A 27,731-nucleotide genomic window follows, 5' to 3' on the forward strand; every position below is an offset into this window, starting at 1 on the left:
ATAGGAATTAAAATGGTTGGATGGAGCAGAGGTGCTCGACAAAGTGGTCCCCCAATTTACATCGGGTCTTACCAATGTAAGGAGGTCACACTGGGAGCAGCGGTACAGTAAACTGAATACCTCATATTCTATCTGGGTACCCTCTAACACAATGAAATAAACATTGATCTCTCCTCCTTTTAATTTTTTTTCCTTTCCCCTCCCTTCCCTCTCCTTCTATTCCCCACTATGGCCTCTGAACTCCTCTCCTCACCTACCCATCACCTCTCCCGAAGCCCCTACTTCTCCCCTTTCTCCCATGGTACACCTTGCTGTCCCATCAGATTCCTTCTTCCCCAGCTCTTTACCAGTCCCACCCACCTGACTTCACCTATCACATTCTAGCTTGAACTCCTTCCCCTCTCCTCATCTTTTTATTCTGGTGTCCACTCCCTCCCTTTCCAATCCTAGTGAAGCGCCTCAACCTGACACATCAACTGTTTATTCACCTTCACAGATGCTGACTGACTTTCTGAGCTCCTCCAGCATTCCCTGTGTGCTGCTGAGGACCGATCTTGTCTGACAGATGCTGAGCTTCATTGCCAAGTGGAACTCCCATTATTTACAGACCAGGCTTGTATAGGAAACGTGGGCTGAAACAGTACATCTGTGTAGCTACACCTCATCAATGTAAGTCACTGAAATTTTGAGAGAAAGCTGGTGATTCAACTACTGCGCTTATGCTTGCTTTGTGGATCTGTTGCTAAAAACATCACGTGGTAGCTTGCCCCATGCATAGAAACTAATGAGAATTAATTCATGTACATTATAATGTTTGTTTCTTTTTAAAAATACTTGGGAAAAGTAAACTACAGAACATCTTCATTCAGATCCTTATCAGACCTACAACTTTTATAAAACTCTGCAAAGTGGCAAATAATTCATAGAATATACTACATTATTCACTCAAGGCCAGTAAGGAAATGTTATCAACCGGTCCCATTCAACTCAGGCTGGAACAAAAATACCATACTTCAGGAAAGAAAATAGAATATTAATTTTCAAGTTGGCAGACATCAGATGTCTCAATTGTGAATTTCTAGCTTTGAACAACTAAAGGAAATAAAGAATCATTATTTTGGCTTATCTTTTAATTATTAATTTAACTTTAGTTATTTAAATATCATTGAAAAGTAATAAAGTAATTACAATTGCTGCATTAATCTCAAATTAAACTACAGCAGTAGTTTTACTTTAACTACCATGAATAAGACCACAAGACATAGGAGCAAATTAGGCCATTCGGTCCATCGTCTGTTCCATTATTCCATCATAGCTGATATATTACTCCTCTGAATCTCACTCTCTTGCCTTCTCTCAGTAACCTTTGATATCCTGACTAATCAAGAACTTATCTACACCCACTTTAAGTATATTTAATTTCTTGGCCTCCACAGCAGTCAATGATAATGAATTCCACACATTCACCACCATCTAGCTAAAGAAATTCCACCTGAACTCTGTAATAAGTGGATGTCCCTCTATTTTGAGGCCACACCCTCTGTTGCTAGACTTTCCCACTATAGGAAACATCCTCTCTACATCCACTCTTCCTTGCCTTTTCAATATTCAATGAAGCATCAATGATAACCCCCTCCTCATTCTTCTAAACTCCACCAAGTACAGGTACAGAGCTATCAAATGCTCCATAGACTTTAACCCTTCCATTCCCAGTATTATTCAGCTGAACTTCCCCTGGACCCTCTCCAATGCCAGCACATCTTTTCAAGGGCCTCACTGATGTTCACAATACTCCAAGTAGAGTCTGACAAATGCCTTATAAAGCCTCTGTTTGTTTTTACATTCTAATCCTCTCAAAATGAATGCTAACATTGCATTTGCCTTCCTTACCGACTCAACCAACAAGTCAACCTTTAGGGAATTCTGCACAAGTCCCTCTGCTTCTCTGATTTCTAAATGGGGAGAAAATTCAAAAAAAGTCTACACCTTTATTTCTTCTGCCAGAGTGCATGACCATATAGTTCCCTACACTATATTCCCAACTAGTAGCAGAAAATGGACAATATTACACATAATGTCATAGACTGAAACTGGATTTTCCTTTCATTGCTATTTTTCTGACAGCTGAGAGGTATAGGATGACTGTGGGTTGATAATCTATGATAAATGGCTTGGCCATTTTATGGACGGGGTGGGAACGGGGGTGGATCATTAAACTGACAAGTGGCTGGAAGTACAAATCACCCTTGCATACTGAATGGAGGAATGGGGGTGTGCTGCAAAATTGGCACAATCTACATTTGTTTTTTGTAAATGACAGTGAACACTAAATAAACAACATTACACTGGAAAAAGTGATATTTCACTCAGGAAAAGCTCAAAAGACAGATGCTACATTGACACCAGGCGGATAAAAAACGATGAGAAGGAAAGCAGTTTGTAAAAATGGAAGGACAAACTAAGTGATTGAGAAAGTAACAATTACTTTGCAATGGGAAAGGGAAACACCTGGTGATGGCTAACATTATAGAGTGAAGAAGCTGATGAGCTCAAAGTACAAAGTATGAATACCATATAACAACCTTGTGATTCCCCTTGTGCAGGGTGTAGAGGGCCCTTTCCTTATCCTGGTTCGTAAGAAAGGATCCAAAAGCAGAAGCATCACAAGAAGCCCAGGCAATTATGGTAGAGGAGAAGGCATGATTAAAGGGAAAAAAAGACATTTCAAAAGGACACCTGGAAAAGGCTTGTTCAGACTTGCAGCATCCAATATTACCACTAGAGGTAGCAAATACATTGATTTTACACTCCTTAAAATGAACATCTAGTTCAACCAAAGATATTTGAGTTCTGAATTCAGATGCTAATAGCCACTTCATATTTTTGCATTCTTATTGTACATTTTCAGCATTTGCTCTTCATTGCATACTCATGAGTACATTCTGTTATTTATAAATTTATGCATGGTTACTCAACTTTAAAAAAGTACTTAGCTTCACAAAGATTCTAACCCTTCATTCACAACCAAAGTGGTTGTTATAGCTTCAATTAGCAGGATTTTATCTCAGTATGTGTCCACAAATAAAAATTATCCTACAATTTATAGGCGTTGATTATAAAAGAAATGACACTATAATGTCTGTTTTAAAAAGGCAGTTAACATTATTCCATCTAAAAGCTTAAATCACATCTATTGCAATTCAAGGTTAATCATCTGTTTCTGCTATGGAGGATCTGTCAGGTGAGGAGAGATTGAACTGGTAGGCCTCAGAGAAATGAAATTTAAAGAATAAACAATGACTTCATTGAAATACACTAAATTCGTAGAAGACTGGGCAAAGTAATTAAGTTGAGGATGTGCTCCTTGGCAGAGTAGTTGAGAACTAGGGGTCTGAATATCAAAGTGTTAGATCATTGAAGACTGAAATGACGAGAAATTCTTTCAAATGGTATTGAACCTCTGGATTTCTCTGCCTAAAGAAGCCAAGTCACTGGTTTCATCCAAAACCAAGATCAATTGATTCTTCAATTTAAAAGGAATCAAGGGAATAACTCAAGTAAATGTGCCACGGTTGAATAATGAAACAACTCATGGAGCTGAGTAGTAAACACCTAGTTACATATGTTATAGAGTCGTTAAAAAAATGTACAGCACAGAACCAGGACCTTCAGCCCATCTAGTCCATGCTGAATAGTTAAACTGCCTACTTCCATCGACCTCCACCTGGATCACAGCCCTTCATACCGCAACCATCCATGTGCCTAGCCAGACTTTTCTTGAATGTTGAAATCGAGCTCACATGCACCACTTGTGCTGGCAGCTCATTCCACACTCTCATGACCCACTGAGTGAAGAAGTTTCCCCCTATGTTTCCCTTAAACTTTTCACCTTTAACCCATGACATCTGGTTGTAGTCCCACCCAAACTCAGTTGAAAAACCCTGCTTGCATTTACACCCTATCTATACCCCTCAGAAGTGTGTATATCTATATCAAATCTCCTTTCATCTTCTACATTCCAAAGAATAAAGTCCTAACTACTCAATTTTTCCTTAACTCAGGTTCTCCAGACCTCGCAACATTCCTGTAAATTTTCTCTCTATTCTTTCAATTCTGTCGATATATTTTCTGTAGGTAGGGCACCAAACCTGCACACAATACTCCAATTAGTCCTCACTAATGTCTTATACAAATTCAATCTAACATACCATCTCCTATACTCAGCACTTTGATTTATGAAGGCCATTGTGCCAAAGGGATTCTTTATGACCCTATTTATATGTAACACCATTTTCAATAAATTCTGGACCTGTATTCCCAGTTCCCTTTGTTCTACCGCACTCCTCAGTGCCCTACCGTTCACTTCCCAAGACCTTCCCTGCATTAAATTCCATCTGCCATTTTCAACCCCTTTTTCCAGCTGGTCCAGATTCCTGCTGCAAGTTATGATAGTCCTCCTCACTGTCCCAAATCTTGGTGACAGCCACAGATTTGCTGATCTAGTTAACAACATTGTCATCTATATCAAAAACCACGGACCCTGTGGCACTCCACTAGTCACAGGCCTCCAGTCAGAGAAGCAGCCATCTACCATCAGCTTCTCCCACAAAGCCAATGTCTAATCCCCTTTACTACTTCAATTTGAATCCCGAGGACTGAACCTTCTTCACCAACATCCCATGTGGGACCTCGTCCTATGCCTTGTCAAGTCCACATAGTCCACATCCATTACCTGGCCTTCATCCACTTTCCTGGTAGCTTTCCCAAATAAACTAAGGTTAGCTAGACATGACCAAGCACACATGAAGCCATGCTGACAATCCTTAATCAGCCTATGTCTATTCAAATACTTATTTATCTGGTCCCTTAGAATGCCTTCCATTAACTTTCCCACTACCGATGTCAGGGTCACCAGTCAATAGTTTCCTGGTTTACTTTTAGAGCCTTTCTTCAACAGTGAAACAATATTAGCTATCCTCCAATCCTGCTGGGGCCCTGGCAATTTCTGTACTTGCCTCCTGCAGGGTCCAAGGGAACACCTTGTCAGGTCCTGGGAATTTATCCACCCCGAGTTGCCTCAGGACAGCAAACACACGTAAATTGTATCAGGTCAATGAAGTTGATGCCACTGCGCCTCACTTCTGAATAAATACAGAAGAAAATGAATGATACACAAACTCCGTGAAAGATGGAGGGAGAAATGCCCAAGGGGGAAGCTGAACAAGTGTAGATGCTTTAGTGGACCTGGCAGTCATTAAGTCTAACTAATCAGAATGACAATTAATTAAACTAATAACACACTTAATAGTGTGCCACAGAGTCAGAAACTTATAACAAGAGAAACTATTTGGTGCCAGCTAAAATCAGGCAAGTAGCTGAGCAAGATATGAATCAAATTGTAACAAGCCCTGATCAAACCCTACATTGGGTCAGGACCTTTTAGATGAAAAAGAGTGCATGGACTTAGAGTAATGAAATTTGCCAAATCCTGTGCAATATTGATTTGTCATAATATTTAAGATTATAGAGCCCTGTTGTTGTTGAGTACCATTGAGTCATTGTCAAATCAGGGTGGCTTGTGGATAGGGTCCATAGCTTTTCCACACAGATATTGCTACTGTCCAGGTTGGGTCCCGGCCAGATTCAAACTCAGGACCGTCTGCCTCAAAGTCCAGTGTTGATGCCACTACACCACCGGCCGGTCCCGTAGTGCCAGGTGCACTCACGTTAGTTTGTTTGATTTTGGTTAGTTTTGTTCTTGCCATAACTTCGTGCCCTAAGGGAGAAGGAGTCAATTTTAGAAAACCTAGCGCATTTATTTTTCAACATAGTCCCCTCCTACATTTACATACTTAGTCCAGCGGTCATGGAGCATACGGATCTTGGACCTCCAGAAAGTGTCCACAGCAGGGGTGATTGATAAGTTAATGGCCTAGGGTAGAAGGAGATGAGTTATACAACTCTCGTTCCATGCACATGCAGTTCAACTCTTTGAGTGATTATGCAGAAAGTTTGAAGTTAATAACCCATCTCCTTCTTCCTTAGACTACGAACTCATCAATCACTTCTGATGAGTTATTAATATTATTGACACCTTTGTTTCTTTCAGGAGAGGATGGCATGCAACTGGCAGCTGGAGGTTCCTATAGGGATTTAGTTGTAGATCAAACTTGCCCAAATAGACCGAATCAAACTCGGTTGCTTTAAAGTTGCCTTTGCTTAGGTAACAACCAGTAGCACAACTCATGCTTCGTTCTGCTCAAATCTCACACTTCCTCTTCTGCTTTTCAATCTGTAGATGGTGTATGTATGTACCCTTCATTTCCCTGCTGCCTGAGAAAGGTAACAAAGCTCACCGGTGACACTACATTCAGAGGAGGCTAATGAGAGCTGAACTATGCACATTCAATACTCATGGTCTTCTACGGATGTGCAGTTGAGAGTATCCTACAAGCAGTACTGTGGCAGAGAGAAGGGCTTACAACAGCTGGTTAAAACTGCCCAACACATCACTAGCTCCAGGCTACCAACCATCTAGGACATATAAAGAAAAGTGCTAGAAAAAGACAAGCAATATCATGAAGCATTCCCACACACCCTGCCTATGGACTGCTTGTCCTGCTCCCATCAGGAAAGAGGCTTCAAAGCATCCATGTTAGGACCACTCAACTCAAAGTTTCTTCCCCCAAGCTGTCAGGCTGATCAGCACCTCCATTAACACATCCCACCACCACTAACTAGCATCACTTTATGAATATACAATCAGTCTATTTACATACTGTAAACTAATTTTATGTACATACGGCAACAGACAATTACTTGTACGTTATGTTATATAGGATTTTTAATATTTTATTGCATCTTTTTTCCTTTTTGTGTTCATTATGCTTAGTAACTTTTTAAAACTGCATCAAATCCAAAGTAACAGTCATTTCATTCTCTTTTACACTCATGTACAGAAGGATGGTAATCTTGATCTTGAGTCCTCTTTGCAAATTTGCATCTTGCTTTTATCTAAAACCAAGTACAGACAAAATAGCCATTCTGGGTACTGAAATTCCCCCTTACAAAATCCATAAATCACTACCCAAAAACTAAGTCGTACAGGATTTATTTGAAGTAATTAAACATTTTTTTCCAAATTGCATTTCTTAACACATGCGCAGATGATGCAGTTTTGAATCATGGAAAATCACAAAGTGCACCTTTTTGTCAGAATGCAACCTACCTGTAATGCAAGGGATTGCCTGTGCCTCATTTTGGCACTACAATAAACAACAGCCAGAAGCTAGGACAGGGTACAAGGGGAGCAGAGTGCCCGGATTCCTGGAGAGTAAAGTTTCACATGAATTCTGAAACAGAGGAGCAGGGTGAGCACATTGATGCTGCTGGCCACACAAAGCCTGTAAGTGGCATTACGAAGAAAGCACGACAGTGCCTCTACTTCCTTAGAAGTTTGCAAAGTTTCGGCATGACATATAACATTTTGACAAACTTCTTTTGGTTTGTGGTGGAGAGTATATTGACTGGTTGTTTCACAGAACGGTATGGAAACACCAATGCCCTTGAACAGAAAAGCCTACAAAGATTAGTGGATACAGCACAGTCCACCACAGGTAAACCACTTCCCACTATTGAACACATCTACACAGAGTGCTATCGCAGGAAAGTGGTATCCATCATCAGGGACCATAATAAACCAGACCATGCTCTCTTCTCGCAGCTGCCACCATAAGGAAGAAGTTACAACAGCTTCAAGACCCACACCACCAGGTTCAGGAACAGGTATTACCTCTTAAACAGCAGGGATAACTTCACTTACCCGTCACTGAACTGTTCCCACAACCTACAGACTCACTTACAAGGACTCCATCTCATGTTCTTGATATTTATTGTTTATTTACTTATTTATTATTCTTATTTCCCTCTTTTGTGTTTGCACAGTTTGTTGTCTTTTGCACACTGGTTGTTTGTTCTTCCTGTTAGGTTCAGTCCTGCATTGACTTGTTGTGTTTCCTGGATATACAGGTGGCCCCCGGTTTTCGAACGTTCGCTTTACGAAAGCTAGCTGTTACGAAAGATCTACATTAGTACCTGTTTTCGCTAACCAAAGAGGATTTTCGCTTTTACGAAAAAAGATACCCGCTTTATACATGTGTTTATCCTGAGAAAGACTACAATGACCATGAAGCCTTGTGCGGGTAGTTGTGTGCGCATGCGTGTACGTGCTGATTTTTTTCTCCAAATCGATTTTGGCTCGCTGACTTCTCGATTTTGATAAGTGAAACTACACTGTACATATCTTATTTCTATAGGCTTTATATAGGCTGTATATTTATCATATCATTCCTGCTTTTAATATATATTAGCATCGTTTTATGTGCTATTTGGTATGATTTGGTAGGTTATTTTTTGGGTCTGGGAACACTCAAAAATTTTCCCATATAAATTAATGGTAATTGCTTCTTCACTTTACGACATTTCGGCTTACAAACGGTTTCATAGGAACGCTTTACCATCGGATAGCGGGGGAAACCTTTACTGTGTATGCCTGCAAGAAAACAAATCTCAGGGATGTACTGTATATGGTGATATATATGTACTTTGATAATAAATTTACTTTTTTGGCAGATAAGAATAATTGCATGTTCTCCCTTGACAATTTCTTTACTATAACCTCATCTTCCCCCCACCCCACCATCTCTCTGGGCCTAATAGGCTATTCCACCTTCCTACATTCCCATCTTGCCTTCACTTATCCGATAATCAATCAGAAACATTTATCCATCATAAGCATGTCGCAGTTAAATTCCATACTGTAAGTTCAGGTTATAGCCTTACCAATCTTGGTCCACAGGTGTAATCGCTATCCGCGGAGGTGTTTGCAATGGTAAAGTGGTCGGCCTTGGTATGCTGTCTCTTTCTGGAGTCTTCGCTCTTTCCCCCTGCCTCCAAGCCAATGGCGGCAATTGAAGATTACCAGAGAATCTTCTTCTCCCTCTTCGTAAATCTACTCCAAGCGTGGTTCCAGAAGAAGTATAAGATTTGCTAAGACCATGTTCTGGGAATTCGTTACCATTCTAAAGAGGAGATAAATATTTGAAACTTTTAGGAATAAAAGGAGTCCACTATATGCAAGGGATTTAAGTTTCACTTTAGAATGAATCTTTGCTTTAATCTCTCATCAAACAGCAGTACATCACGGTTTGGTTTTTTGTAATTCTGTGTCAATTTGCTAGTGCACGACAATAAACATGCATGGCAAATTCAGAAAGCTGTGCCAATTCCCATCACACTTATACAATGAAGCATTTCACACGGCATGATATTCAACTGGTTTCATGATTCAGTATTAAAAATAATACAATCAAGACATTTGTTCAAGAAATTATATTACTTTCTATTGATTTATTGTAATTACAAGTTGCTCTGGTTAAAGTTCTTAAAACTACTGAAATAGTATTCATAGCCTTGATCAAAACTTGTATAAATTGTTGAATTAAAACAAAGCTCTACTCAAAGAATCTGGATTATCACTCAGCACATGATAATAGTGACCAAAATGTGCCGCACCGACTTAACTGTTCTTAACCACAAAGTGCTGGAGGTACAAAAAAAAAAAGCTGTGGGCATCCCCACACAAGAACATTTAAAAACCAAAACTCTTAGGAAAAAAAGGAAGAAATCTGGTCAAGAATCGGCACCTAGCCTTTCAAAATATGAAAACTGAACAAAATGATTTCAGTATCTACAAGAGTATTTAACACTTTCTTATTTTTCCTGGAATCAACATAAGTTTTGAAATAATGATATTAAGCAAAAATTTGCAGACAAAATAGAACAGTTTCCACCTAACTCTGCAACTAAAACATATAAATAAGAAACAGTTGTGCGAATTCTTTTAACTTCATTAGTGCTATCAGGTTGTAGAAGAGGCAACACCTGGTACTGCCAAGAACTGTACGACTATAAAATTGTCTCTATCACAATTCCTCCATTTCCCCATTGAATCCCATGTCATAAGTGGAAGTGGGTTCCTAGGAGATGTTGTTTTACTCAACAGTTATGATAATACAACACCTGCTGCCTCACAGCAGCGGACCATTTAAGAGATTGCCTTGTCAGTTTCCAAAACAAATTTCTAAGTGGCCAGCAGCTTCCGGAGAGGAAAAGGGACAGGGAAGAATGGAAGTAAGCACTAGCTTCCTGAGTCTCTATTTATCACCTTCCAGCGTGCAAATTGAGTGGAGACAAACACTTTTGAACATGTTAAATTAAATGAGACAGTTAAAATTTCAGATATACAACTCTGAAATAGAGGAAATTCTGAATGCATTCAGCAGGTTAACCAGCCTGCCTCAAATATATAGGATTGCTAGAGGACACAAAGGGTTGTAGCCTCCACCAGCTCCATGACAACACAATACACCCTGCCAAAAAGAACATCTTTGAGAGTTGGTGCATTAAGAAGGCAGCATCCATTTTACTGCTGCAAAACAACAAACTTCATAACATACACTGGTGATAATAAAACTGATTCTGATAACTGCATATACATGTTCCCTGCTGCCATAAATACCACTCAACCTTTCAGTATAAAGCAGGCTGTAAGAGAATCTTGCCTTGGGTAATCTGAGCAGCAGCTACACCTACATTCATATTTCTCCATAGTGCCATTATGTTTCCTATATAACACAAAGATAAAGATTGCTGTGTCATCAGCTTAAAATACAGCAAGAAGGCTGATGGATAAACAGCAAATATCACAGCAATTTGGCCAGAGCTGTGGAAGGAGAAAATTGGAGTTCAGGGCCCACACATGGGCAGTCAAACAAATTAGCAATGTTAGGCCCAGAAAAGTTAGAAATAGCTTGGAATTTTCAAGTCCATGAATTGGTGATAATTTATCTAGCCACTTTTTCTGCACTACATAAGCACATTGATATGTAATTGACGCATTACCTCCTACGTTATTGATATTGAACTGAGTCACAAACCTAGCTTCGGTCCAACTTAACGTGAAACAACTATAAATTATCTAACCATGGAACTGCATTAGCACGAACTATGACACATGGAAGGATCAATTTTTTTTGGAATTATAATTCAATGCATGACATTTAAATCTTCCCACAATGATGACACAGGAATGACTGCAACCAATACCACCAAATAGGTTGTCTAATTATTCAACAAGCAACTTACACAAAAATAGAGAAAAGATATGAAAAGAAGAGTTCATAAGTAAGTACTAATTATCAATGAAGAATTTGTAAAGGTCCAGGATAAATGTAGGTCATTTATTACTGCACCGAGTCTATGCTGGCTCACAGGAACAAAAAATAAACCAGGAAAGACTAACGTTTGTAAAAACTATTCACTTTACCTGCTTCAGCAGATACAATGGATTCCAGTTAATTGGGCCATTGGTTAATCGGGGTCACAGCTTATTTGGGACAACTCTTTAAAAAACAAAAACAAATTGAGAAAATAGCGAGGTTTCTCTTTGTTTATCTGGGACAATAGTCCACTTAATTGGGCTAATTAATTGAAGCTGTTGCTGAACACTTTCTAGCATCAGTCACATACACATAGTGTAGTCATTAGACACTGCAGCATGCATAGAACAAATAGTTTTTAAAATAGCATCAGTTGCATGGGTACATTCAAAAAGCAGTGATTTTTGTCACTAATTGTCTGCGAGAGGTAAACAGAAAGACAATTTAGAACTGTATTACTCACTGCAGTTTTGAGCATTCAGACTTGGAAATGACAGAAACAGGCAGAAGTAAAAATGAAAGTATTTCACTACTTCAACAAGTTCGGGACTACGAAGAATTTGAAGGTATTGACAAGCATCTTGATTGTTAACTTTGACCCCACCCAGACCCTCAGCTCAAAGCTGTGGCTCCAAGTAGCCGACTGCACGTGACAGCTTCCAGACTCTCATACGCCATTTTGACAGGTAGGTGAAACCATGTGAGGGGAGCCGGCAGGTCTCATACCCCGGTGAGATGGAGGCACATCTGTCCTAGCAAGCAAAGTCAGCTCCAGAAGGCCAGGCAGATGAGATCTATAGCGTGATCCAACGGCAGTTCTGCAACACTACATACAGAGTGAAGTCCATTAAGAGGCACAGAAGTAGTCATGATCAGGGAAGTAGTCAACCAGGGAAGACCCCAGTTGTGCTGATTACTCATCCCAACTGACCAGGACATCTGAGGTCAAAAGAGTAGAACTGCCCCTGTGCCATCTTTTCCACTTTAAAAAACTTACCCACACGGGTTTCCTGTCTTCAACGGATATGACAGATAACCACTAGTAACATCAGTAGTGTTCTAATTTGTTTGTCTATTTAAATACATAATTTGTTACCGAGTTAAATATAAGTTTGTCTTTTTTTAAAATATATACCTTTTTATATATTTCCATGAAACTTCAGCTAACTGGGGCAGTTGCTTAATTGAGTCAAAATCTACTAATCCCAATGTGTTCCACTAACCACAATCCACTGTATCCATGCCAATGCTTAAAGAAACCATTTACTTGCACCCTTTTCAGGATCACTAGTGATGGGCAAAAATATATGAAACACCCAAGTCCCAAAAACTCATTTCATCAGATTGTGATACACATTAGTTTAAATGTTTTGATTTGTTTAAATGATATTTTGTACATTAAAAATTATCATAAATCTAATTTGATTGATTTGTAGGGAATATGTAAATGATTTATTACCAAACATGATAATTGTTTCAATAAGTATTAACTCTTTAATAGTGCAATTAATTGGAAATGTTTACAAACAGAAATTCTGAAGTGGCAGTTTTTTTCCCTTAAACTTTGTCCTATTGCTCTGACTGTGGAAATCTAGAGGGATTCAAATAAAAATCAGTAAATTGGTTTGTTCTTGTCTTATGTACAAAGGTGCAGTGACAAACTTGGTTTTGCAAGCCAGCCATATAGACCATTTCATTACAACACTGATTTGAGACAGTACAAATGAAAATAATAACAGAATGCAGAAGAAAATGCTAGTTGGAGAGAAATTGCACCGTAGGTAGACAAGGCTGAAGCCCATAATGAAGTAGATGGTGAGGTCAAGAGTTCACCTTATTATAACATTCAATAGTCTTAAACTAGAACTCTGAAACCAAAACCATCATCCCCACAAAGCGAATCAATAAGCTCCAAAATCTAGGCTTTGATACGTCTTTGCGCCACTGGAGCCTCAGTTTCCTCATTTGCAGACTCCAGTAAGTTCAGATTGGTATCATCTCCCCTACAATCGCCATCAACCTCCTGCTCTACTCAAGTTATGGCTATGACCGTGAGGCTAAGTACAACTCCGGTACCATACTTAAGGTTGCTGAGGACACTGCTGTTGTTGACGAATCAAAGGAGGGAGGTTGAAAATTTGGCTGAATGGTGCCACAACCTCACATTCAATGTCAACAAAGAAAAAGAGCTGATTATTGACTGCAGGAGGAGGAAAGCGGAAGTCCATGAGCAAGTCCTCATCAAGGGATCAGAAGTGGAGAGGGTCAATGCCTTTAAATTCTTCTGTGTTATAATTTCAAAAGATCTGCCCTGGGGCCAACACATAAGTGTCATCAGAAAGACGGCTTGTCAGTGCCTCTACTTTCTTAGAAGTTTGCAAAGATTCAACACGTCATCTATAGCTTTGGCAAACTCGTATAAATGCACGGTGGAGAATATACTGACTGCTTACATCATAGCCTGGTATGGAAACAATAATGCCTACAAAAGGTAGTGGGTACAGCCTAGTCCATCACAGGTTAAGCCCACCCCACCTTTGAGCACATCTACAAGGAGTACTAGTCGCATTTTCCATGACACACTGTACTGGTGAGAGTCAAAGAGGACATGCCAAATTACTTTAGCTCTCTGAGGAAGTAGAGTCACATGTAACCCAAATTAATTAAACCCCAAAATGTAATGTTAGAAAGCTCCACCTGCAGAGGGATGAAAACAAGGGTTACCGATTTAAAAAAAAGAATTTGAATAAAACGCTATGCAAGGGCAGAGCGGGACTGGGCGCAGGTATGGACAAGGAGAGAAACAAAGCAACGATTAGAAACTGAAGACATGCACTGTTTAAGAGTGGAATTAGTAGTGAGTATATTTATCCTACTAACTGGAAATCCTCAGGGTAAAACTCCTGGAGGAGACACGATAGCGATAAAAGATTTATTGAAGCTACAGCTATAACACGCAGCAACTATAATGAGACAATATCGGCAGAGAAGAGTATCCAAAAGCCCTACCGTGTAGTCAGGAATTAGTTTTGTAAAATCACACCAAGGGATTTGGTAAAGTTTTCGTACAAGTTTATGAACTGACTTACTGTGGATGATAAACTATTTCATCCAATGAACTAAGAAACAAGATGGCGAGCCACCCGAGATGAAGAACCAGCACGAGAACAAAATGTGTAATGACACAGAGGATTTAATACAGCTGGATGTACAAGTTTATTTTCATTTGAAGAATCTGAATTTGATTTTCTGCAAGAATTGATTATTTTTGCAAAGACTTTGATAAGTTACTGAATGTGATTTACTTTATTTAAAAGTTGTGATGTTATGACTAGATGGGAGATGCCAGAGAGTAGTGGTGGATAACTGTTTGTCAGGTTGGAGGCCGGTGACTAGTGGTGTGCCTCAGGAATCTGTACTTGGTCCAATGTTGTTTGTCATATAATGATCTGGATGATGGGGTGGTAAATTGGATTAGTAAGTATGCAGATGATTCTAAGGTAGGTGGCATTGTGAATAATGAAGTAGGTTTTCAAAGCTTGCAGAGAGATTTAGGCCAGTTAGAAGAGTGGGCTGAACAATGGCAGATGGAGTTTAATGCTGATACGTGTGAGGTGTTACATTTTGGTAGGAATAATCCAAATAGGACATACATCGTAAATGGTAGGGCATTGAAGAATGCAGTAGAACAGAGTGATCTAGGAATAATGGTGCATAGTTCCCTGAAGGTGGAATCTCATGTGGATAGGGTGGTGAAGAAAGCTTTTGGTATGCTGGCCTTTATAAATCAGAGCATTGAGTATAGGAGTTGGGATGTAATGCTAAAATTGTACAAGGCATTGGTAAGGCCAAATTTGAGAGTGTTGTGTACAGTTCTGGTCACCGAATTATAGGAAAGATATCAACAAAATAGAGAGATTACAGCAAAGATTTACTAGAATGTTACCTGGGTTTCAGAACCTAAGTGACAGGAAAAGGCTGAACAAGTTAGGTCTTTATTCTTCGGAGCGTAGAAGGTTGAGGGGGGACATGATAGAGGTATTTAAAATAATGAGGGGGATAGATCGAGTTGATGTGGATAGGCTTTTTCCATTGAGAGTAGGGGAGATTCAAACAAGAGGACATGAGTTGAGAGTTAGGGGACAAAAGTTTAAGGGTAACATGAGGGGGAATTTCTTTACTCAGAGAGTGGTAGCTGTGTGGAACAAGCTTCCTGTAGAAGTGGTAGAGGTGAGTTCGGTATTGTCATTTAAAGTAAAATTGGATAGGTATATAGACAGGAAAGGAATGGAGGGTTATGGGCTGAGTGCGAGCCAGTGGGACTAGGTGAGAGTAAGCGTTCGGCACGGACCAGAAGGGCCGAGATGGCCTGTTTCCGTACTGTAATTGGTATATCGTTATATGGTTATATGTTGGAAAATTGTTGTGAAAGGAGTTAAACTGTGTATATATAATATTTGAATTTGAATTTAAACTTTTAGATATACTGCCTGGAACTGAAACTGAAGTTAACTATAATACTTGAGAATAGGAATTATATTTGGTTTTCTAACTAACTAGGGATAAGTAAAAAGGAAAGTTTAGTCTGTAAACTTTTAAATAGGAAATAACACTAGGTCTAGTTAGTGAGATTAGAGTAATAAAGGAATCTCACTGCTTCTAATTAAAAATGAATTTGTTGTGGTTTAATATCTAAGATTTGGAACTTAAACAGAATGTTGGAATTTTGAATTGTTCTTGCCCATGTAAATATTTAGTACATGTGAATCTGCAGATGCTGGAAATAAATAAAAAACACGAAATGCTGGCAGAACTCAGCAGGTCAGACAGCATCTATGGGAGGCGGTAATAACGACGTTTCGGGCCAAAACCCTTCATCAGGAGTGAAGTAACATGGGATGGTCGAGGGGGGATAAGAAGTGGGGGGAGGGGATAAAGTAGAGAGCTGGGAAGTGATAGGCTGGAGGGAAATGGGCTAGGGGGAAGGTGGAGAATTATGGGAAATAAAAGAGAAAGAAAGGTAGGGCTGGGGGGAGAGATTATAGGGGGACCCCTAATGGGGTCAATGGGGGACCCTTACCCCCATCCCTATCTATTATTTTAGTCTGGTTCTCTTTCTCTCTCTTTTTCCCCCCTCACTATAATTCCTATACAGGTCAGTATGTGCACTGACCCACCCCCTCCTGAAGTCAATGGCCAGACAACAGGGACTTGCTGACATTGAAGGATGTGTCTGGGCTCCCTCTAGCTCCTTCCTGTACTCTGACTCCTCATTATTTCAGGTACAGTCCATGACAGTGGTGTCATCTTCAGATTTGTGGATGGATTTAGAGCAGAACATGACCACACAGTCATGAACGTATAGGAATTAGAGCAGGGAGGTGAGGCTGCAGTCTTGCAGGGCACCAGTGTTAAGAATAATCACAGTGGATGTGTTCCTGGCTAATCTTACTGATTGGTTAGGAAGTCAAAAGTGTAGTTGCAAAGGGAGATATTGAGACCAAGTTCCAAGTGGTTGGAGATCAGTTTGCTTGTAATTATACGGTATTAAATGTGAGATGTAGTTAATAAACCGCTGTCTAATGTAGTTGGCTTTATTGTCCGAATGCTCCAGAGATGAGCAGAGGGCGAGGGAAATGTCAACGGCCATATACCAGTTTTGATGGGAGGCAAATTGCAGGGGGTCAAAGTTGTTTGTAAGGCTAGAGTTAATGCGTGCTATGATCAGCTTCTCGGAGCACTTCATAAAAGTCCGTGCCACTGTCTTTAAGGCACACTGCCCTGTTTTTCTAAGGTATTGGGTGGCTGCTCTGGGACTCTTATTTTAGATTGACTCTTGGCATCCCTCAGAGCATCATGAAAGTCATATCTCAATTCTTTCAAGGCTACCCACACTCCTGGATTTCAAAAGGGAGTGGATCTCTCTGTTCATCCGCGGTTTCAGTTTTGGAACACCCAAACTGACCTCTCTGGTAAGCAGTCTTCTACATTCTTGCTGATGAAGTCCATGCTGGCAGTGATATCCATCACACAGAATACCGGCATCCTCCAGGGCTACAGGTTCAGCCCACTGCTGTTCACATATGACAGTACTACTAGACCCTGTTCAAACAGAATCAAGTTCACTGATGACACAACACTGGTTGGCTTCATCAACTATGACGATGGGACACTGTATAGAGAGGAGGTTGAGTAGCTGATAGAATGGTGCAGGCACCACAACTTGAGTCTCAACATGGACAAGACTAAAGAGGTTATTGTGGACTTCAGGAAGGTCAAGTTAACCAGTCCCAACTACTCAATTGAGATAGTTAGAAGTACCGAGTTTCTGGGAGTGCACATGATGGTTGATCTCACCTGGTCCCTCAACACCAGCTCTTTAGTCAAGAAAGCACAGCAGCATCTCTATTTCTGGAAGATAAGAGGTGAGCTTTGCCAGCCGCCCACCTATGCTAATCAATTTTCAGAAGATCACCAGTGAGAGTGTCCAGACCAGCTACACCACCAGCTGGTACAGGAATCACAAGGCACCTGACTGCAATTCCCATTAAGTACTTGAGGACAGCTGAGAGGATCATCAGGGTCTCTCTTTCACATACGTGAGATAATTATCAAGAGCACTGTGTACGCAGGGCCCTTAGTATCATCAAATATCCCATCCGTCCCACAATTTCCTTGAACTCCAACCATCAGACAGGAGGTATCATAGCATTTGACAAGGACTGTTACGATGGGAAACAGCTTCTTCCCCCAGGCTGTGAGACTACTGAATTCTCTGCCGCTACCCAAGTCTCATCACATGTGAAGTGCCAGTAGCATTATACAGTTTACTTTTTAAACTTGTGTCGTAAATGCACCTTATTATTTGTTAACTGATGGTAATTTCACTTTATATGTCATGTGTAAGTTATACGTACTGTGTTGTGCACCTTAGTCTGGAGAAACATTGTTTTGTTTGCTGGTGTACATGTGTACAGTTCAATGACAATAAACTGAACTTGACTTGGCACCACTATCAAAAGCTTTGGCTGCTTTTCCATCCAAGGTCCCATCATAGATAAAATAGTGTCACCCCAAGTACAGGAAATGAAGATACAAATAGGATGCTTTAAAGTCAATTATAGGAATATACCTGTTACTTCAATTTTCAGATGGTGTGTTTAGGTCACTAGAGGGCATTGTCACAACAGGAATCTTTTTGCAACTAATGAACATCAAACTGCACTTGCCTCTTGTTTGTAGCATTCTTCTCCGGTGTGGAGGTTAGATTGCAAACATTTTGTCACCAATTGCAAGGCGACATCATCAGTGAGCAAATGTGTTGTTTCTGCTGAGTGCTTGCATTTATATTGTTCTGATTGGTTGGTTGTCATGCTGGTCACTAGTCTCTGCTGCATCTCGGCCAAGCGGATAGCTGAGAGATCTCCATTTGCTCCTATCAATATTTATCAGTTGTCATAAGTATTGGCTCAACCCTCAGCCCCGATCTGTAGATGCATAGGTTTGTAAATTGCGCCCAGTTCAATATGCCTGTTCATAGAGTCTTCTACTGAGAAACAAGCTTCGAAGATTTCTATTGATTTCTTGTTTTCTGCTTCTGTTAGGATTTTTATAGTTTCCCAAATGAACTAGTGCCCTTCTCGGTCTTCATATACTGTGAGGACTGACAGAGAATTGTGTCTTGTTACAGCTAGCTGATGTTCATGTAGTCTCTTGGATAGATTTCTCCCCACCTGTACTTATCTCTCTCAGTGGAAATCTTATGAAAACTGTCAATAATGAGCCATATATTGAAAAAATCCATATTTAAAAAAACCTTTAATTTACTTGGAATACAATCCTTGTCCATACACTGCAGTTGGATCTGATGATCATTTCAAAGATTAATTCCACTGGGCTTGTAATGTCAGTGGAATGCTGCTTCATTAGTGTGGGGACAGGTATGTACCGGCAACATAATCCACGCATCTCTCATTCCTGCCTGCCTATGCCCACTTTGGGTGACATCCCCAGAGGTGAAATTGGGTTATCTGCAATGCATAATCAGAACTGCATGGGCTAGAAATAGCTTTCCTCTGCAGCCAGATCCCTCTGATCTGTTCACTACTACTTTGGTCACGGACTTGGTATCCATTAATGCCTCCACTGGACTATCAACATCCCTACTGTGAATATATCCGAGCCTGGACTTGCCAGTGTTAAAGTAATTGATGAAATCCAATAAATTTTAATTAAATTTGCTGACGGCACTACATTGATTGGCCTAAACTCAAATAATAATGAGGTGGCCTACAGGGAAGAAGTCATCACTCTGTCACAGTGGTGTCAAGAAAACAACCACTGTCCACGAATGTCCATCGCTGGCTTTTGTTACAGCTGATAAGGAAGAAAATTATCAAATCAAATTGAATTGACTTTATTTCTTACATCTTTCACATACATGAGTAAAATTCTTTATGTTACGTCTCCATCTAAATGTGCCATGTGCAATCATAGTAATTTGTAATAATTTATAATAAATAGAACAGTCAATGTAACATAGAAATCAGCATGAGTTCAACAGTCTGATGGCCTGGTGGAAGAAGCTGTCCCTGGGCCTGTTGGTCCTGGCTTTTATGCTGCGGTATCATTTCCCGGATGCTAGCAGCTGGAATAGATTGTGGTTGGGGTGAATCAGGACCCCAGTGATCTTTTAAGCCCTTTTTACACACCTGTCTTTGTAATGTCCTGAATCATAGGAAGTTCACAACTACAGATGCGCTGGGCTGTCCACACCACTCTCTGCAGAGTCCTGCGATTAAGGGAGGTACAGTTCCCATACCAGGCAGTGATACAGCCAGTCAGGATGCTCTCAATTGTGCCCCTGTAGAAAGTTCTTAGGACTTGGGGGCCCATACCAAACTTCCTCAACCGTCTGATGTGACAGAGGTGCTGTTGTGCCTTTTTCACCACACAGCTGGTGTGTACAGACCACGTGAGGTCCTCAGTGATGTGGATGCCGAGGAGCTTAAATCTGTTAACCCTCTCAACCCCAGATCCATTGATGGGGTTAGCCCATCTCCATTCTTCCTGTAATCCACAACCAGCTCCTTTGTTTTTGCAACATTGAGGGAGAAGTTGTTTTCTTGACACCAGTGTGAGAGTGATGACTTCTTCCCTGTAGGCCACCTCATTATTATTTCAGCTTAGGCCAGTCAATGTAGTGTCATCAGCAAATTTAATTAGCAGATTAGAGCTGAGGGTGGCGACACAGCCATGGGTATACAGGGTATAAAGCAGGGGACTTAGTACTCAGAATTATGAAGAGGACTTTCTTAGAAATAAATTAAGATAAAACTACCTTTTCAAATAGCTAACATAGTCATCTGTTGTTACAACAGATATTATGTCCATACTTTCTTTCATTTAGAAAAATGAATTGCATAGAAGGTTAAATTCTCAGTTTTTCTATTTACCCTTTATCTACAAAACCAGTTCCTCATGTGGGGTGAAAAATATTTGAACCTTGGTGTCCACTTTAGAAGCAGGAATTTAAACCTGCAATATCACGTTGGACTTTACCTAATTGCTTCCAAATGATGATCGCATCTTCAAAATCAATTTTTTTTTAAAAATATGAGCTCTTCACACTGCCTAGAAATATTCTTTGATAGGGAGGGTTTGGAGTTGGTAACCAGCAGCCTGTTTGCACACCTGATTAGTTTATTCATTCATAATAGATCAACTATAATATTTGAATAAGAAATAAAGAGTTTCCTGCATTGCTTGTAACAAAAGTTGGAAGGCAATTCAGGATGAAAGGGAAAATGGTGAATTGTTTGGAGGTTTATCCATATCTTTTTATTTCCTATAATAAAGACTAAACAAGAGTCAATGTACAACAGACCAAAATCAAATAGTTCTTGATTAAATGTTAGGAAATCAATGGAAGGTCTTTAAACAAAGGTGAAGTATTTAAATATAGTGGATTCTGCTTAATTGGACCATTGGTTAAATCAAGGCAGCCACTTCTTTGGGACAACACGACTCTTAAAGAACAAAAACCAATCAAGAAAAAAAAATCGGGATTCCCTTTATTTATTTGCAACACTCTGCACCTTAATTGGACAGGAGACCTTTGCCAAAGTTTCTAACTAGCATCAGTCATGTGTATTTGTATGGCTGTTAAACATTTTTCTGTGCTTAGCGTGAACAGTTTTTAAATAGCATCAGTTGCATATGCTTGTGTTCAAAAAACACTGATTTTTGTTACTGATAGTTGGCAAGAAATCTGCAGTGCAAGAATTTAGAACTGCTATGCTCCCTACGGTTTCAAGCATTCACGTTTGGAGATTCCAGAAAAGGCTGAGAGTGAAACTGAAACAATTTCACTACTTTAACAAGTTGGGAACTACAAAGAATTTTAAGGCATCAACAATCATCTTGAATATTTTGATGAAATGAAAAGTTGGATTATGTAATTGTCAGAGGCATTGTATGAAGGTAGTTCACTATGTGTCCGACTGTAAATGAACAAAATCAACGCAATCTAAATAACACGGAATGAATGCCTCTGTCAATAACTATTAGGAACTACAGTTTTAACAATACTACTGTAGTAGTATTGTTAGTGTTCTATTTTTGTTCTCTTTCATTTAAATACATCATTTGCTATTTGGTTAAATGGTAGTTTATGTTTTTTTAAAATATATTTTTCACTATTTCCATGAAGTTTAGCTCATTGGGGCAACCATTTAATTGAGTCAAAATGTACTGATCCTGAGGTGTCCCAATTAACCAGAATACACAGTATTCTACATTGGCACTGAGGGACCAATGCAAATTAATAAGGCCAAGCGTATTTTCTATTTGGTATGGCATAGGCATCTATGCTGCCAATTAAAACATGAATAGTCCAATCAGAAATGAGTGAGACAGGAATAAGTATTCCAGTTACAGATGGTGAAAACAGAGGCAGAGATTATTCATTATGTTGCAGAGATTAAAGAACCTCGACTCCATACAGATCTAATACCTACTTGATATACAGCCATCTATAACCATTCACTCGTTCTACCAGTATCACGTAGTAGAAGTAGTTTGCCCTATCTACAGGATGCACTGTAGCAACAGACCAAACTCATTAGACAACACCTTCAAAACACATGATCTCTATCAGCTAGGTGAAAAGCAGCAATAGCTTGGGAACACCAGTACATGGAAGTTACCCTCCAAGCCATATGTGATCCTGACATGAAAATATATTGCCATTGCTAAACATTCACTGGGTCAAAATCCTGGGGCTCACTCTCTTACAGCACCCAGGCCTCAAGGAATACAGTGGTTTAAGGTGGCAGCTCTGCTGTGTGCAGTCAATATGTGCAGTACAATTGATTGTACTGAAAAGACACCTGTATCTGGAAGGTCCAACTGCTGGTGAGTCAGTATCCTGGCAAAAACTACACCATGAAGATAAAAGAATACTCCAAGCAACTCTGTAAAAAGGTTATTGAAAAGCACAAGTCAGGAGATAGACAATAGACAGTAGACAGTAGGTGTAGAAGTAGGCCATACGGCCCTTCTAGCCAGCACTGCCATTCACTGTGATCATGGCTGAACATACACAATCAGTACCCCGTTCCTGCCCTCTCCCCATATCCCTTAACCCCACTATCTATAAGAGCTTTATCTAACTCTCTCTTGAATGCATCCAGAGACTTGGCCTCCACTGCCTTCTGGGACAGAAAATTCCACATATCCACCACTCTCTGGGTGAAAAAGTTTTTCCGCATCTCTGTTCTAAATGGCCTACCCCTTATTCTTAAACTGTGGCCTCTAGTTCTGGACTCACCCATCAGTGGGAACATGCTTCCTTCCTCCAGCGTGTCCAATCCCTTAATAATCTTATATGTTTCAATCAAATCCCCTCTCATCCTTCTAAATTCCAGTGTACACAAGCCCAATCACTCCAATATTTCAACATATGACAGTCCCGCCATTCCGGGAATTAACCTTGTGAACCTACACTGCACTCCCTCAATAGCAAGAATGTCCTTCCTCAAATTTGGAGACCAAAACTGCACACAATACTCCAGGTGGGGTCTCACCAGGGACCTGTACAGCTGCAGAAGGACCTCTTTACTCCTATACTCAATTCCTCTTGTTATAAAAGCCAGCATGCCATTAGCTTTCTTCATTGCCTGCTGTACCTGCATGCTTGCTTTCATTGACTGATGTACAAGAGCACCTAGATCTTGTTGTACTTCCCCTTTTCCAACGACTCCATTTAGATAGTAATCTGCCTTCCGGTTCTTGCCACCAAAGTGGATAACATCACATTTATCCACATTAAACTGCATCTGCCATACATTTGCCCACTCACCCAACCTGTCCAAGTCACCCTGCATTCTCATAACATCCTCCTGACATTTCACACTGCCACCCAGCTTTGTGTCATCAGCAAATTTGCTAATGTTACTTTTAATCCCTTCATCTAAATCATAATGTATATTGTAAACAGCTGCGGTCCCAGCACCGAACCTTGCAGTACTCCACCGGTCACAGCCTGCCATTCCGAAAGGGACCCGTTAATCGCTACTCTTTGTTTCCTGTCAGCCAGCCAATTTTCAATCCATGTCAGTACTCTGCCCCCAATACCATGTGCCCTAATTTTGCCCACTAATCTCCTATGTGGGACTTTATCAAAAGCTTTCTGGAAGTCCAGGTACACTACATCCACTGGCTCTCCCTTGTCCATTTTCATAGTTACAAGAAAATTTTGCAAGTCACTGAATATGCCTTAGAGTACTGTTAAGTCAATCATCAAGAAATGGAAAGAATATGGCACACCTATAAATCTGCCAAGAGCAGGCCATCCTCAAAATCTAAGTGACTGTGCAAGGGAATAGTGATGGAGGCCAACAAGAGACCTATAACAACTCTGGAGGAGTTACTAGCTACAGTGACTGAAATGGGAGAGGCTGCATATACAACTGTTGCCTGGGTGCTTCACCACTCACAGCTTTGTGGGAGAGTGGCAAAAAAAACCTCACATGAAATCTCAGCTAGAGTTTGCCAGAAGGCATGTGGGAGACACTGAAGTCAGCTGGAAGGAGGTTCTATGGACTGATTAAAACAAAACTGAGCTTTTTGATCATCAGACTAAACACCATGTTTGGCGTAAGTCAACCACGGCACATCATCAAAAACTCACTATGTCTACTGGGAAGAAAGGTGGTGGATCCATCATGCTGTGGAGATCCTTCACTGCAGCAGGCCCTGGAAGGCTTGTGAAGGTAGAGGATAAAAAATAAATGCAGCAAGATACAGAGAAATCCTGGAGGAAAATGATGCAGTCTGCAAGAGAACTGCGATTTGGGAGAAGATTTGTTTTCCAGCGAGCCAATGATCCCAAGCATAAAGCCAAGGCTACACAGGAATGGCTTAAAAACAATGAAGTTAATGTCCTGGAGTGGCCAAGTTAGAGTGCAGACCTCAATCCAAATGTGAATTTGTGGCAGGACTTTAAAAAGGCTGTTCACTTGCAACCCCCATGCAAACTGACAGAGCTCAAGCAGTTTTATAAAGAAGAATGGGGAAAAATGCAGTGTCCGGATGTGCAAAATTGATAGAGACCTATCTACACAGACTCAAGGCTATAATTGCTGCCAAAGATGCATCTACTAAACACTGAGTTGAACAGGGTGAATACTTATACAATCAATTATTTCGTGTTTTATATTTCTAATTAATTTAAGATCACTTTGTAAAGATCTGCTTTCACTGGCACATTTTTTCCTGTTGATCAATGTCAAAAAAGCTAGATTAAATCCATTGTGATTCAATGCTGTAAAACAATAAAACATAATAACCTCTGGGGTGGGGGGGGGTGGTGAGGTGAATACCTTTTATAGGCACTGTAAATGCTGGAGCAGAAAAACAATTAAAATAAAAGAGAATGAAGCCCTTGTCATTATCACCAGAGAAATACAACACAAAATTGGTGATGTGGTGCTTCGGATTGCAGAACCTTCATTAGATCCTACCTGGAGATTTGCAATTACTCTTGGACACCACTAATATATAGGCCTTGCAAGGAGTTCAGTACAGATTTAATACAGTGGACCAAGCTGAAAGCATTAAATTATTAGAACATTTAATAAATTCCACTTTGAATTTAGATAGTAGGATGCTGATCAAATAGAAATGTTGAAAATGACAGAGCTTCAGAAGAATTGACACAGAAAACCTTTAAGAATCCAGAACAACAGTCATTACCTTACAGTCACAACGAGCAATAACTCAATTTAGAAAGCTTTTCTGCACAGGTAATGCAGAACATCTCTGCCAAATGTAGACTAAATTCAGCAAGATATTAGAAACTAGGCAATCTTTAATGAGAATATGAAGCGCAGAGAGGCAAATACAACCTACGGCAAGCTGCGAGGTAGAATATGATTCTGCTACTTTATTGGATTAGAAGTCCATGAAGTCGAGAGAATAATCTAGAGGCAGGACAGGAAGGAAATTTAAGTACTGTACAATTAATGAATACTGGAATGAAAAGTTAGAATCAATAAAAACCTACTGCTCAATTCTCAAAATCCCATTACAGCAATGTGACTGATTTTAAACTGTCCTCTTAAGTGGCCTTACTTGACCAAATTGTGAACTGCTAAGGACAAAATATACTATCAATTTAACTGAAATGTTCCAGTTGAGGCATTGGATTCATAAGGGCGCACTGGACTATTAGCTAGAATTCTGGACCACTGGTTCAGAGATATAACCGTGAATTGCACAACGGCATCTGGTGAATTTAAATTCAAGTAATTAAATATTCAGAAATTAACAAGCTATTCACGGTAACAGCAACAAGAGAACTACCAGTCATAAAAACTTAATGGGTCACTAATATCCTTCAGGGAATGATATCTGTCATCCTCATATTGTCAGGTCCAGAAGCAATTCCAAACCTATCATTTTGTTGACTCTCAACTGCCTCCACCAGGTCTGGGGCAATTAAGGATTGCATTACATAATTTCTGTTTTAAAGTTGAGTGTTATGTTCGTACGCCTACAACTACTGAGGAGATGGAAAAAAGCTGGAACATGAAATAAACTTTTATTCAGTAAAATCACACATCCAAGAAACTCACCAGTGCATTCAGAACATGACTACTTAAATTGTTTTCCCCAAGAACATCCGAGATGTTGTCAAGAACAACAACCAGTGAAAATCAGCCTGGGATTGATTGGTATCTAACCATTGGTTGTTTAGGCTCACCTGAACTCCTCCCTCTTGAAGATGAGTGCCTGTAGGATTTGAGCCCAGGGCTGATTTCGAATGAACAACAGGCTTGCGCCCACGATCTGTCCTTCATGGTTGCAGGCTGTCACATTCTTGTCACGATGCTGCTTGCTGCTGTGCTGGTACTTGATGGTTGGTTCAGTCGGGGTAATTCCAGGAGGAAATGAAGATCCAGCTCTGCGTTTGATGATTCACCCAACAAATCTGCTGTGACTTTGGGAGCATGTGGTCGCAAGTTGTTGATGAGGCGACGCCAGGGATGACTGTCTATAGTAACTACATAGAGCACTTTCCCCATGCGCATGACAACCTGACCTGGTACCCAAGGGTCTTGAGCATTGCAATACCCTCCACCACACTGTAGCTTCGGGTTTGAGTGACTTCACTCATTGTTGCGGCTATCTTTGTGGACCCAATCATCTGCTGACTTGGATACCGGATGCTGTGGCAACAGTGCATCAAACACTCTGCGCAGTTTCCTTCCGAAAAGCACTTCAGCTGGAGACTTTCCCTCAAGGCCTGGAAGTCATGATACAATTCGATATGTCAGCAGAAATGTGCTGAGAGCCATGGCTGATGTTCCTTCCCCTCTAGATTTCAAAAGCTGATCTTTGAAGGTACCCACAAATCTTTCAGCTTGGCCATTGGACTGTAGATGATACGGGGTGAGTGGATGTGTACAATTCAGCTGTTCTGGCAGAATGCGGTAAACCGCTCTGCAGTGAATTGGGTGCTTATGTCAGAAATGAGCATGTCTGGCATCCCAAAGTGGCTGAAGATCTGCAGCAGCTGAATAGGATTTAACCAGGACAAGGTAGATACACCCATTGATTGGGCCAGCAAAGCCAGTATGTACTCAGCTCCAAGGTCTGGTAGCCTGAGGAATGGTTGTGGATTGGCTCTCCTTGTATTGTTTGCTGCCATCAATCACTGCGCACACTGCTTATCTATGGATGTGATACCTTTGCCTATACCCGGCCAGTACACAAAGCTTCTTGCCAGGTCCTTCATTTGATTGATGCCTGGGAGGCCATGGTGGAATTGTTCCAGTATTTTTGGTCAAAGTGTCTGTGGAATCATTTTTCTGTCTCCAAAAATTCGGAAGGCATCCACAGTTAAGGGCAATATACGATGTATTCCTCAACTTTGACTGGCCACCTGTC

General features: G+C 40.4%; 1 protein-coding gene across 2 annotated transcripts in view; it reads right to left on the reverse strand.

The window, feature by feature from the left end:
- pde4ba (phosphodiesterase 4B, cAMP-specific a) overlaps window positions 1–27,731 on the reverse strand; it is a 579,805-nt gene that overhangs the window by 400,048 nt on the left and 152,026 nt on the right. For both annotated transcript variants that reach the window (XM_073063172.1, XM_073063171.1), the window contains one exon: window positions 8,842–9,080. In XM_073063172.1, coding sequence (XP_072919273.1) covers window positions 8,842–9,080 — 239 coding nt within the window. The remainder of the gene's footprint in view (window positions 1–8,841; window positions 9,081–27,731) is intronic.

This window comes from Hemitrygon akajei, chromosome 12, assembly GCF_048418815.1.
Source record: "Hemitrygon akajei chromosome 12, sHemAka1.3, whole genome shotgun sequence".
Taxonomy (NCBI): Eukaryota; Metazoa; Chordata; class Chondrichthyes; order Myliobatiformes; family Dasyatidae; genus Hemitrygon; species Hemitrygon akajei.